Consider the following 14,405-nt stretch of genomic DNA (forward strand, 5'->3'; position numbering starts at 1 on the left):
GAGCAAACTTTTTTCTGCTGCGTTACCGTACAAAATGCAACTTTTATCTGATCAATTTATTAATTTTAATGTAGTAATAAAATACTTATGAATTTAATAATGCCCGTGTAAACAAAGAAGTAAAACAATAAACATGTTTGGACACGAAATCAGTGTTTTAAAAGTACGGTTCACTATGACTCTGAACCTGTGATAGAAATTAGTGAGTTTTGGTTGTCATTTATTTGACGATATGCCGTTTTTAATATTAGTCAGTACCACTTAGGAATGTAATTCTTGAGTCGTCATAAAAATTATATATTTAATATTAACTACTAAAGTAAGAACGCTAATCACGAAGGATTTCGTACATCGACCCATGATTTCCTATCTCTATCGCACGTGTATAATTATATCGCTATCCCGCTTGCACAGTGGCATTGACCACCGGCATCATGGGCGGGACAGCAATATAATTATGCGCGTACGATGGAGATAGACATGGCGCGTCAATGTACGATTTTTTTTGTGCTTAGCGTCCTTACTTTATACTCTGTACCTTTAGGTATTTAAATAAAGGTAAACAAAATCTACCCTCAAGTAGCTCGTTAAGCCAGTTGAGGGTAGATGAAAACATTACACGATCAAATAATGTAGGTTAAAGTCAGGTCGTTCAGTGACTGATCCAGGCGGTGTTGTAATTGGTCGGTTAACCAATAAATGTTATAACTACCCGAAAATGTACAAATTGTTTGTTTACTTTTATTTAAATACGTAAAGACTATAGCTACTAAACTAAGACGTAGAAAGTTTTCGTGGTAATACAGTGTTGTAAAAGTCTACCTCTATGTCCCTCGAGTATATTTATTTTTGTCCTAAGGTTGTATAAAAAAGAAATATATTTTTGGGTGCTGTTTTTGGAATGAGAAATCAAATATTATTTGCTATATTATAATAACTAAAGTGCTAATTCGTGGAAAGGAAAATTATTTGTATTTTAGTAACGTAGTAAGTATTAAGGCCTCTTAATACAAATATATAAAAATAGGCATTTCGTGTTTACTTGTATGTACACAACAATTTTGTGTATGATCTGAATATATATGTAGCTAACTGTCACATTTTCTTTAATATGTACAAAATAAAATATTATCCTTCTGAAAAAATATACCTTAAACTAACGACAGCAAATTGTGTATTGCATCTCATATTTTGCTTGAATGAGAGACTGAGACAAACTGTCATTGGACAAAGAAATTGGACAGGTGGAATACCACCCTTAGAAACTATGTATAGTCACGGACTTTTATTGTTGAACCATTTAAGGTTCAAGCTAATTTGGTTTTCAATACTAACGGTATGAAATGTCCAATGTGAAGTGAACCCTAAATGGCTCAACAATTTAATTCCGTGACTGTACGATAAATGGTAAAATTATATGTAATGTCCATATTAGGTATATTATATTTAAGGTGCATTTATTTATTTAAGGTACTTAACGAAATACCAACTGGTGACTGAGATCATGCTATCTCCTTTACCCAGGTTTAGACCAACCAAGAGAAAAGGAGGTGGCATTATGACCTGACTCGCCACTTATTGCGGCAAGTATAGTGTATTTAAAATACAAGTAAAGTATACTACATAAACATTAAATGTTAGGTTATAGTTATAACTTAATCAGACGATGTCGTCTACATATATAAAAAAAAAGAAATCGGCGACTGATTGTATTAATTCATTCATAGCATTCGTCTTTAAACGAAATGAAATTTAAATAGCAAAATATTAAATATTACATTGGAACACTTTATATTAAGGTAGAATATGGATTAATACCAGGGATGTTACGAAGCTCCGGTTCCGTTTCCGTTAAGACGGAACTTCCGTTTGGTATTACACATCCGTTTCTGTTCCGGTTCCGTTATGTTTGAAACGGAAGTTATAACGGATGTCAATGCTTCGCGCGGCGGCGGCGTACATGAAAAACAAACAGGTTCATACCAGGGATGTTACGGAGCTCCGGTTCCGTTTCCGTTAAGACGGAACTTCCGTTTGGTATTACACATCCGTTTCTGTTCCGGTTCCGTTATGTTTGAAACGGAAGTTATAACTGATGTCAATGCTTCGCGCGGCGGCGGCGTACATCAAAAACAAACAGATCCATACCAGTCATTCGCTCATCGCCCCGCTTGCCACGTGCTATGCTAATTTGTTGTTTGTTTTGTATACTTTGTTTTATTCGTGTTATTAAAATTATAATCGTATGTGTTCTGTTGTGCACTGACTACTGAGTGTGTGTAGTGTGTGTGGTGAATGTTAGTGTGTAAAAAAACGCACAACGAAGCCGAAATCAAGTTCGATTTGGAACTATTTTGATGAACTTAGTGGGGACAAAGCTAAGTGTAAACTTTGTCTGAAGGTTTATTCTAGAAAGGGGAAAACGAATACATCGTTAATAAGTCAGGCTCCGATTCTGGTTCCGGTTCCGTTTTCGGTTCCGTTTCCGTTATCGGTTCCGTTTCCGTTTTCGGTTCCGTTAAACTAAATTGAAAACATCTGTTTCCGTTTTCGGTTCCGATAAAACCACATCCGTTACATCCCTGGTTCATACCAGTCATTCGCTCATCGCCCCGCTTGCCACGTGCTACGCTAATTTGTTGTTTGTTTGTATACTTTGTTTTATTCGTGTTATTAAAATTAAAATCGTATGTGTTCTGTTGTGTACTGACTACTGACTGTGTGTAGTGTGTGTGGTGAATGTTAGTGTGTAAAAAAACGCACAACGAAGCCGGAATCAAGTTCGATTTGGAACTATTTTGATGAAGTTAGTGGGGACACGGCTAAGTGTAAACTTTGTCTGAAGGTTTATTCTAAAAAGGGGAAAACGAATACATCGTTAAAAAGTCAGGCTCCGATTCTGGTTCCGGTTCCGTTTTCGGTTCCGTTTCCGTTATCGGTTCCGTTTCCGTTTTCGGTTCCGTTAAACTAAATTGAAAACATCTGTTTCCGTTTTCGGTTCCGATAAAACCACATCCGTTACATCCCTGATTAATACCGTCCCCATATTGTCATCAACATTCTCTTGATCATCGGGTCAATCAACTATCGAGTTACCGACGGTAACGCAGGAGACTAAATGCGAAACGATTTCTTAAAAGAAATGTTTGCTGTGAATGTTATAGGATGGAATTCATTTTTTACGTTGAAATAATAATTATTAAGAGTAACGCAGGGGACATTATCTTGGCAACTAACTGTTATTAAGAGTTGATTCACCCTCACATACCTATAGGTATTTTGTCTATTTGTCTGTTTTCCTGTACCTATTCGTCCACATTTGTGTTATACGTGTGTTATGAAATAAATTATATTATTGTATTAAATTACTTTTATTTCATTAATATAATGTCATTACAATCCTATTTAAATCACCTATAATTAGTGTACATGTTAAAATTGTCACAAATGTTGCTTAGAACTTCGAAATACAGCGGCATATGTTATGTGAATTCCTATTCAGGAATGTAAATAGGATGATACAAATGATGATGAGTCTGCGTTTCCATCAGAGATGTGCAAGGATACGTAGCGAGGGATTTGTTTGTTAAGAACCAATAAGAATCAATAGAATAATTTCATAGGCCTAGGCCCTGGTTCTCCATAACTCCCGATTTTGTGCTTCCTCCGGCCAGTTGTAAAGGAAGGTGTCAAAGTCATCTCGCCATTTCAACCCCTGGGCCTACCCTGCCCACGCTTCTCTTCCGGCATCCACTTGGTGGCTATGTTAGCCTACTTATCCGGATGCATGCGATAGACGTGGCCGGCCCAGTCCCATTTGACCCGGGCGGTTTTTTTCAACGTCAGCCATGCGGGTTTTGGAGCGCAGCGTAGTGTTCTGGACGCGGTCGGTCCTTTTAACCTCCTAAGGCCCAATGTCCTTCCTATAGTACTTCTTCAGTTCGATGAAATTTAAACCATATTCAATTGAAACAGAGTTGCATTTCTTTTGTTTCCTTAAATTTTCAAACAATTAGAAATCAACTCTATTTCAAATTCCAGTGGAAATTTTTGTATGGCTGGGCCTTAAGGGGTTAACACCTAAAATGCTGCGCTCCATTCAATTGGATCTTAAAAAACATTCCTAGCTACGCATCCTCGCACTGCTCGCACAGCTCTGTCTGTAGCATTCATCTGTTATTGATTGACAATAAACTCAAAGTACACCGTATCCCCCTTAACATACTCGAACTTGTCTAAACTCGTATGCGGTATGGAAATGTATTGTCTCTTCAGTTGTGTGACGGTCTTGTCCAGAGCCTCGGTGGAGCGCGTCTTCTCGGTCGAGTAGTCGTGCCGTTTAGAGGAGGATTTACTGAGTTGTGCTGCTTATTTATTGGTTGACCATAAACTCAAAGAACACCGTATCCCCTTTACCATACTCGAACTTGTCTAAACTCGTATGTGGTATAAAAATGTACTGTCTCTTCAGTTGTGTGACGGTCTTGTCCAGAGCCTCGGTGGAGCGCGTCTTCTCGGTCGAGTAGTCGTGCCGTTTAGAGGAGGATTTACTGAGTTGTGCTGCTTATTTATTGGTTGACCATAAACTCAAAGAACACCGTATCCCCTTTAACATAAGGTAAAGGGCCCCTGTTTCGGCAGGTTAAGGCTCTTGAGAGTGAGTTGAGAGTTTGTACATTTTTTTAAATATTACTAAGCATATCATTACCTTGAAAGCTTTTAGATAAGTTATATTAGTTCTTTGTTAATAATTTAATGTATAAACTGTAGGGTTTTAGTTGAAACTTTTTTTTATATGAATTTTGTCGTGAACCTCTTATTTCGCTCCCATTTCGTGATACAAATTTAGGTCAGCTCCTAAGTTCGTGAATTCGTGTCCCCTGTTTCGGCATAAAGTTTCCTTTGAGTAATTGGTGATAATTTGCTGATAATCATTTATATTTAACGGTCTTACCTACTTACGAATAATTGTATGGTCAAATTTAAAATAATATTTAAAAAATGTTAAATTGAGAGCTAGCTTAAAGTTTTTTGTACTCGTCGTCTTTAATGGTTGAATTAAGACTTTGTAAACCATATGGGTACTTTAATACGTGATTAAGAGCCAAACTATTTAAATAAAAATAAAAAAAATTAAAAAATAATAAAAAATAAAAATTATTTACAAAAAATAATTTACTATCTTATACGTTAAATATAAACATACACAAAAATAAATCAAATAAATTAAATAATAAATAAAATTGTGCTAGTAGTTAATATGAGAATATACGTGGAATATACCTTAAAAATTTTAACTCGGGTCACATTCAAACTGGTTTTATGAGAATTCTAGTGAAAAAAACATATACCGAATTTCGCTCATACGAATCTTCATGAAGTACATTAATTGTTTACTAATTTGCTTTTTTAATGATCTTCGTTGTTATATTTAAAAACAAGCACTCAAAATGTATCTAGAAAATCCTTGATTCGTTAGTGGCACGAAATAGGAGACACACGAAAAATAAAATGACCGCTATTTCGTGAGTCGATTTATTGCAATTTTAAGTTATTTCTATGCATATATTCAATCTTTTTTCTTGTCAAATCAATTACTAAGGAACCCACAGAAACACTCCCAAAAACTTTTATTCGAACGGGTTTAGCTTTTCCTTCCTATAAGCTTAACAAGTGAGGGCGCGCACCTTACGCCTAAAAAAAGTGCACGCATACAATACAGCTGTTCGCGGCCGTCTGACAGTTTCAACCGTCGTATTACTCTCAGTTTAATTATATATATAACCAATATTTTAGTGGTTATTATTTTATGGAAGAGATTAAATAATACAGATTTTTTTCATATGTATAATTTGAATAAAAAATAATTGAATTCCTTATTATTTGCGCCAGAAACAAAACTAACGAAATAACGTACTAACACGAACTTGGGGCCGTTTACCTTACTCGAACTTGTCTAAACTCGTATGTGGTATAAAAATGTACTGTCTCTTCAGTTGTGTGACGGTCTTGTCCAGAGCCTCAGTGGAGCGCGTCTTTTCGGTCAAGTAGTCGTGCCGTTTAGAGGAGTATTTACTGAGTTGTGCTGCTTATTTATTGGTTGAACATAAACTCAAAGAACACCGTATCCCCTTTAACATACTCGAACTTGTCTAAACTCGTATGCGGTATGAAAATGTACTGCCTCTTCAGTTGTGTGACGGTCTTGTCCAGAGCCTCAGTGGAGCGCGTCTTTTCGGTCAAGTAGTCGTGCCGTTTAGAGGAGGATTTACTGAGTTGTGCTGCTTATTTATTGGTTGACCATAAACTCAAAGAACACCGTATCCCCTTTAACATACTCGAACTTGTCTAAACTGGTATGCGGTATGAAAATGTACTGCCTCTTCAGTTGTGTGACGGTTTTGTCCAGAGCCTCAGTGGAGCGAGTCTTCTCATCGGTCGAGTCGTAGTCGTGCCGTTTTGAGGACGACTTACGACGGAGTTGGAGGGATTTTACTATGTCCATTGCCTGGAAATATACAAAAAAATGAATACATGATTGTTTGAAGGATCAGATTTCTTAGTTATCTAATGTTAGATAAAACCAGAACTACTGGCGTGTGAAGTGAAGTGTTCAATATTGTCTGGAGAAGTGTACCTACGGATAGGCCAGTATCGTGTTATGAACAGGACATGCAGGCTGCAGGCTCTACCTTTTTTACATTTAGGTACGTGGTTATTATGCAGTATGGATACTGGTGCGGATACGTATCCAATAAGAAGACAGCCTTATGTTTTCAGGTGATACCTACCTACATATATGGTAGACCAGCCGGGCTAGACTATTGTCCCTCCTTAATTAATACAGTTAGAAAAAGACGTGTAAGTAGTCTATCTCTCGGCGAGATATTGTGGCGCCAATCATGTGCTAAGCCTACAGACAAAGACGCTACAATCATGTAGGGCCCTATAATTAGCATTTACACTTAAAGATGAAATGTAACTATACTGTACATAAGGTTCAAATTCCTTTAACTCTGTTAAACGCTTTATTTACCTGATTCCTATTATTAGGTTGGTCCCGCAGCACAATGTTGATGGCTAAGTCGCAGGGCCACTCTAGCAGCGCGTCGTAAGGCCCGCCGACTAGGCGTATGGTACAGGTTATGTGCCGCCCCCTCCATTTGCCGATGCCGTTGAGGTTCAATTCCGCCTGTAAAGATCTCATGTTAGCCATGTTTACAACTATAAACTGAAATAGACACATAAGGTGACAAAAAGCCCTGACAAAGCGGTGACAAAGTGGCGGAGGCCGGATTCGAACCGGCGTGTTCAACTATCGCGGGTAACGCCCTGTAGTCTGGTTTGGAGCTCTAGGCTACCCCGTAACGGCGGTACCCAATCCCAATTTCTCGACTATATGCAATCTTGGAAAGACTAGCCATCTTTGCGGTCTTTGACCAACTCTAACGGCTCGGCCATGACATTGAACGACCGGCCGGCGACGGCGGCAGCGAAAACCCTATGGAGCGAGATACAGCGATCGGACCAATGGTTGTCGCTGCCGCCGTCACCGATCGCGCAAAGTCGTGGCCGAGCCGTAAGGGCGAGCAGCACGTGCTTGCACCTCCTACGCGAATCCCTTAGCGAGAGAGATGGTACTGCTATCTATACAACTTTTTGGAAACAAATCAAATCAATGGTTACAACGTTTAGGTCCTATGACGCTCCCTTGGAAGGATTTCCGAAAAGTATCACAAGGTATCCGAAAGGTCCTGCATCAATTTATGTGCTGTACCTTCTCGTGCAAGCAAAGTTATTTAAAACAAGCTAGTTGTTCTTTCGTAGTGGGTCATTATTGGAAAAACCTGGCCGCGTAGCCAACATGCCAATCGCTATCGCTCCGTAGCGAACGAAACGCAACTGTCGCTGTCGCACCACTAATATGGAAGAGTGATAGAGAGACACAAAGCGTTTCGTTGTCGTAGCGATAGCGATTTATACCTTGGCTATAGGCCGGCTGGTAAGAATTAAAATCGAACCTTCATAGTGTAGCCGTATTTACTACTCCGAAACAATGGGCTGGTGAGCACAGTGTCATTTGTTTTCGCGTCTTTCATCCGCTCCGTGAAGTTGTCGATCCGCCAGATAAGGTGCCCTGCGAAAAATAAATCGGTGAAAAACCAAACACATTTCGAATTGCTCAGTGTAGGTTTCCTAGCGCAATCACAAAGAAATATTATTCACTGGGAGTATGGGACCGTGCACGACTGTCATGCCATCTAGGGTAAAGCGCCAAATCACTACTTACATCTTATAAAACAAATCCCAAACTCAATAACTACTGAACGGATTTTCATACGGTTTTCACCTATCAATAGAGTGAAGGTTTAGTGTAGGTACAACTTATTAAGGTTTTGTGTGAATTAGTTGACATATGATATGACGATGTTTGCTAATGATGTCGGAACAGTTGTCGGAATAAAACACGCTGTAGGGCTACCGCCAATACCGAAAATCGTCAATTGCGGGCATTTTTCTCTGTCACTCTAATTACGCCTTCATTGGAGTAAAAGAGTAAGATCCCCGCAATTTGCGAATTTCGGTTTTCGCGGTAGCCCCTCTGTCTAGGAGCTTTACACGAAAACGCTGCCTAATCCGTTTGAGCTATAACAACACAATGTACAAGTATGGCGGGGTTGTCTCTCTTTCATTTGTCTATAAAAGTGTGTGTCTATCATTTAAATATACCCTACTATATCCGTAGATATAAGTTTTTTTTTGCCTCCCGCAGACGTGGCTACTCCGCGATTTCGTCGCTTTTCTACAGGTCGCTAAAAGTACATCCTGTCCCTGTCCTGTTCTGCCCCAATTTTGGGGTTTGCCATAAGCCGCGCGTGGCGCTGTCGCCACCTAGCGGCCATATCTGTGCTGATCGTGACAGACGCGTTTTGTTAGAGAGTGAGTCTTCTGTACCTAGTATACTATTATTTATTCTGTGCCTACCGTCATCGCTCCCGAACTCCGCCCTCTCGAAGCCCACCCTCGCCTGGAAGTCCGCCAGCTCGCTCCTCAGCTTAAGATACGACTTGGTGAGGGCCCTCATGTCCCGGGCGACGATGTCCACGCGGGCCGCGTGCTCGGCGGTCTCGGCGCGAGCCTCTGTGGTGGCCAACTCGAGGACTGCTAGGCGGTCTACTTCCTGGAACATAAGAAACATTAAATTTCATACAATTTTATTAATAATTAAATAAATATACATTGAAAAATTTTGGCTAGAGAAGGGGTTTCAACCGATGTGTGGAAGGGCGGCACCGAACCCAAGCTACATGGCAGTGGACTTAAAGCGGTGGCGTGTGCCTCACATGCTGGTGGCGCGTATAAAGGCGATAGGTACTGATCCTGCATCTCAGCCAGCTACTACTTATGGTGCTTATGCTTAGTGAGCGGTTCCACCGTTGAGATAGAGTTTCTGCCAGAAGAAACATTAAAAAACAAGACCGGAGTGATCCCGTAAGTGTTCCGTGAACAAAGTTTTGTACGGAACACTAAAAAGTGCATAGTTTATGTGACTGTACTTAGTTGTACATCCTTTGTAGGTACACATGAAGTGCAATAAAATATTTGATTTTGAGTTAATGAACCTTTTTCATTTGAGTTAGGTTTTGATGCATCTTTTGGACATCTACTTACGACAAATATGTTTAGTATCAACTTTATGCAACTGGCAAGTTTTGCTAGGTTGCTTTCCCCTGGACCCTATAAAAGGAGAAAGTTCAAGGCAGAGTTGGGCAAAAATTAACTTGAATAAGAATAAGAATAAAAAGAGAAATTTTATTCTTATTCAAATCGATTTGAATTAGAATTATTCTTGCACTAGTTATTTTAGAATAAAATTAAGGTGAATAAATCATGTGACTCTTATTTTAAATGCGGAATAAAAAACAGAATAATTATTCTAGAAGTGGGCCTATTCTAACTAAGGTTTTATTCAATTAAAATGTTATTTAGAATTAAGTTAATTTTTGTAGTACAATCGGTTACATTTTGTAAGTTGATTTTCACCCTTCTATTTAAAAGTCGGATTGATTTGATATTTGTTACTATAGTTTAGGTATAGTACACATTGAAGAGTTCCGCTATACACTATCTAGTTCTATCATCCGATCAGGGTGCTTAGCCAACATACCAAACGTTGACCCTCCGTAGAGTTGCGCATAGTCTCTCTCTATCACTCTTACATATTAGTGCGATAGAGAGACAGATAGCGTTTCGTTGTCGTAGCGCAAACGTTTGGCATGTTGGCTACGCTCCCAATGTGCCTAGCCAAGATGCCAATTTTTGTTTTTATTTTAATAACCGAATCATTAGGTAAATTTAGCTGTTCTGGGGGCCAAGCCAACATGCCAATCGCTTGCGCTCCAACAACGAAGCGCTTTCTGTCTCTATCACTCTTACATATTAGTGCGATAGAGAGACAAAGATAGCGTTTCGTTGTCGTAGCGCAAACGTTTGGCGTGTTGGCTACGCTCCCAATGTGCCTAGCCAAGATGCCAATTTTTGTTTTTATTCTTATAACAAAATCATTAGGTAAATTAAGCTGTTCTGGGGGCCTAGCCAATATGCCAATCGCTTGGGCTCCAACAACGAAGCGCTTTCTTTCTCTATCACTGTTACATATTTGCGCGATAGAGAGACAAAGATAGCGTTTCGTTGTTGTAGCGCGAACGTTTGGCATGTTGGCTACGCTCCCAATGTGCCTAGCCAAGATGCCAATTTTTGTTTTTAATTTAATAACCAAATCATTAGGACAATTTAGCTGTTTTTAGCGCTTTCTTTCTCTATCACTCTTACATATTAGTGCGATAGAGAGACAAAGATAGCGTTTCGTTGTCGTAGCGCGAACGTTTGGCATGTTGGCTACGCTCCCAATGTGCCTAGCCAAGATGCCAATTTTTGTTTTTAATTTAATAACCAAATCATTAGGACAATTTAGCTGTTTTTAGCGCTTTCTGTCTCTATCACTCTTACATATTAGTGCGATAGAGAGACAGAGATAGCGTTTCGTTGTCGTAGCGCAAACGATTGGCATATTGGCTACGCACCCAAGGTGCCTAGCCTAGATGACAATTTTTGTTTTTAATTTAATAACCAAATCATTGAGTAAATTTAGATGTTCTGGGGGCCTAGCCAAGATGCCAATCGCTTGTGCTCCTTAGAGAATATAACCAAACGGAGTGGTCATTAACAGGCGTTCCCCTCTGTCGAAAATAGGCGGCCAATGGTCAACCACATGTATGGACTGACGTTTATCTGACATGACGTACCTATACATTTGATGTGCCCCTCCCCCGCAAAAAACGGCAGACTATTTTGTACCGAGAATTATAGACATGGCGTCTCCGTTGGTTATATCCTCTAAGTTGTGCTCCGACAACGCAGCACTTTCTGTCTCTATCACTCTTACATATTAGTGCGATAGAGAGACAGAGATACCGTTTCGTTCTCGTAGCGCAAACGATTGGCATATTGGCTACGCACCCAAGGTGCCTAGCCAAGATGTCAATTTTTGTTTTTAATTTGATAACCAAATCTTTGGGTACAATTTAGCTGTTCAGGAGGCCTAGCCAATATGCCAATCGCTTGCGCTTCAACAACGAAGCACTTTCTGTCTCTATCACTCTTACATATTTAGTGCGATAGAGAGACAAAGATAGCGTTTCGTTGTCGTAGCGCAAACGTTTGGCATGTTGGATATTACGCTCCCAATGTGCCTAGCCAAGATGACAATTTTTGTTTTTAATTTAATAACCAAATCTTTGGTTACAATTTAGCTGTTCTGGGGGCCTAGCCATTATGCCAATCGTTTGCGCTCCGATAACGAAGCGCTCTCTCTGTCTCTCTATCGCACTAATAAATAAGCGCTTTGTTATTGGAGCGCAAGCGATTGGCATGTTGGCTAGGCCCCCAGAACAGCTAAATGTACCTAATGATTTGGTTATTAAAATAAAAACAAAAATTGGCATCTTGGCTAGGCACATTGGGAGCGTAGCCAACATGCCAAACGTTCGCACTACGACAATGAAACGCTATCTTTGTCTCTCTATCGCACTAATATGTAAGAGTGATAGAGAAAGAAAGCGCTTCGTTGTTGGAGCCCAAGCGATTGGCATATTGGCTAGGCCTCCAGAACAACTAAATTTACCTAATGATTTGGTTATTAAAATAAAAACAAAAATTGTCATCTTGGCTAGGCACCTTGGGTTCGTAGCCAATATGTCAATCGTTTGCGCTACGTCAACGGAACGCTACCTCCGTCTCTCTATCGCACTAATATGTAAGAGTGATAGAGACAAAGCGCTTAGACCAGCTAAATAGAACCTAATGATTTGGTTAGTAAATTAAAAATAATACGGTTACTGAAACTATGCGTTATGCGACACTCAATTTGTAAGATTTTATTCCATAAAATAGGTATAAATTAGACAAGAGACTAACTACTATTACATCTACCTAACTATACGTAATTAGTACCTATACGGTACCCAGACTACATTTTTATTCGTGGAATATTATTTCGATTAAAAATCATGATTATATTTATTTGATTAAGAATAAGTTATTCTCATTCAATTTTTTCTCATACGAATTATTCCCGACCAAAATTATTTGAATATTTTTGACGGGAATAAAATCGAGATGATTTTATTCCTACGAATTCTTATTCAAATAATGATTTTATTCTTGAATGCCCAACACTGGTTCAAGGAACGCTGACTGAATGTTTCGAGGGATGAAATGCGTGCCAATGATATTTAATAAAGAGATATTTAGATTTAAGCTAGTTATTAATTTAGTTTAGTAGCACCACTGTATATATATTGTGTGTTTATTAAATTTTACATTTTACTTAAAAAAAAAAAAAAAAATAAATAAATAAATAAAGAGTATATATGCTGAGGTCTGTACGAAGAGGTGGAAAAGTAGACTTTGTGTTCCGAAGCAGTACCTAGCTGAGGAAGCACCAAGGGTAAACGCTCAGATGATCTCTTTTCTCATTCTCGTGTATTCTCCTTCTCTCTCTGATCTCTCTCCTCTCTCTCCTTAGAAGCCAACCTCATTTTTCACGTGGAACACAGAATTACACACGGAGCAGTTACTTTGCTGTTAGTTTTCCGTCTTCTGTAAAATGGACCAGGTCAAGATGGCATGGGCCAGGTCAAATTATGCGGCTTAAAACATTTAAGGTGGAGATGGTGCTGGCGGGACAACCTGGACGCCTTTGAAAGTAATTATTAGGGACTTGTTAGGGACAGAGACTAGTGTAAATCCAGCAGCTAGACCATTGAGCAGCAGTGGGCAATCCAAAAGGTTAAGAAAATAACCTTGAGAAATCTTACCGGCCTGTCATGTGCGGCGCCCTGCAGCTGCGCTGTAACGGCGGCCAGTTGCCCTAACTGCGCCGAAGACCTGCGCGCCTCCACCAGCTCTTGCTCGAGCGCCGCGCGGCTCTCTGCGTTGCGGGCGCGCTCCTCTTCAACCGTCTGTTTTATGTAATCAATTACTGCCTCTGGAAATCAGGAATGCTCATTAACTGCATGTTCTCTTAGGGTCTCCCCAGATCTATCAACGCGAAACGATCTGATAGAAAAAAGCTTTACATATATATGTCTACGCAATAAGAACGAAAAAGACGTCGCTCAGCTCGGCCGCCGTGAAACGACCACTCTTCACGAGAATACGTCAATTTCCGACCCTAAGACAATTTTTAGATAAACTATAATTACTACAACCAACCATATATATACCATATATATAACCATATATTTGACCATATTTCCAACTTTCGTGCCCAGCTCAAGTGGCTCCCTATACGTCTTCGACGTAATTCTCATATCTTAGCTCTTCTCTATAGCATTCTTTTCAACCCCGCTACTCCTTCATACCTTAAAGAACGTTTTAGTTATCTCTCCTCCGTCAGGCCTTCACGGAAATATCAACTTGTTCCCCCTCCTTCTTCTACGAAATTTTATAATGACTCCTTTACGTTTCGAGCTGTTCGTCTGTGGAACAGTCTGCCGTTAGACATTAGGTGTGCTAAAACTCTTCAAAGCTTTAAAAACCTTCTAAAGAATCATTACTTATCTCTTCCTTAATGTGCCGCTGTGTATATATTATGTATTTATATATATATATATATATATATATTGTTTGTATTTTTCTATGTATTTATATATGTATGTGATATATATTAAACTATTTGGTTGTACCTATTGGTACATATTTATTTTTATAATTATAAAATTGTATATGATCGAATGTGTGTGACTAGTCGTATGCCTATTGCCTAGTATTGGCCTCATTTTTCATTACAAAACACATAAAATAGTAGGAAATACCTTGTAATACTAATGTCCCTTGCGGTC

At 39.3% G+C, this 14,405-nt stretch overlaps 1 protein-coding gene across 1 annotated transcript in view; it reads right to left on the reverse strand.

Annotated features, from left to right (window-relative positions):
- Positions 1-6,071: 6,071 nt before the first annotated feature.
- The window catches only part of LOC134794762 (TNF receptor-associated factor 3), a 34,365-nt gene continuing 26,031 nt past the window's right edge, over positions 6,072-14,405 (reverse strand). Inside the window, exons 6-10 of the mRNA XM_063766545.1 lie at positions 13,380-13,549; positions 8,986-9,181; positions 8,022-8,137; positions 7,037-7,192; positions 6,072-6,508 (exon numbers count right to left, since the gene is read on the reverse strand). Coding sequence (XP_063622615.1) covers positions 6,290-6,508; positions 7,037-7,192; positions 8,022-8,137; positions 8,986-9,181; positions 13,380-13,549 — 857 coding nt within the window. The 3' untranslated portion in view covers positions 6,072-6,289. The remainder of the gene's footprint in view (positions 6,509-7,036; positions 7,193-8,021; positions 8,138-8,985; positions 9,182-13,379; positions 13,550-14,405) is intronic.

This window comes from Cydia splendana, chromosome 11, assembly GCF_910591565.1.
Source record: "Cydia splendana chromosome 11, ilCydSple1.2, whole genome shotgun sequence".
NCBI lineage: Eukaryota > Metazoa > Arthropoda > Insecta > Lepidoptera > Tortricidae > Cydia > Cydia splendana.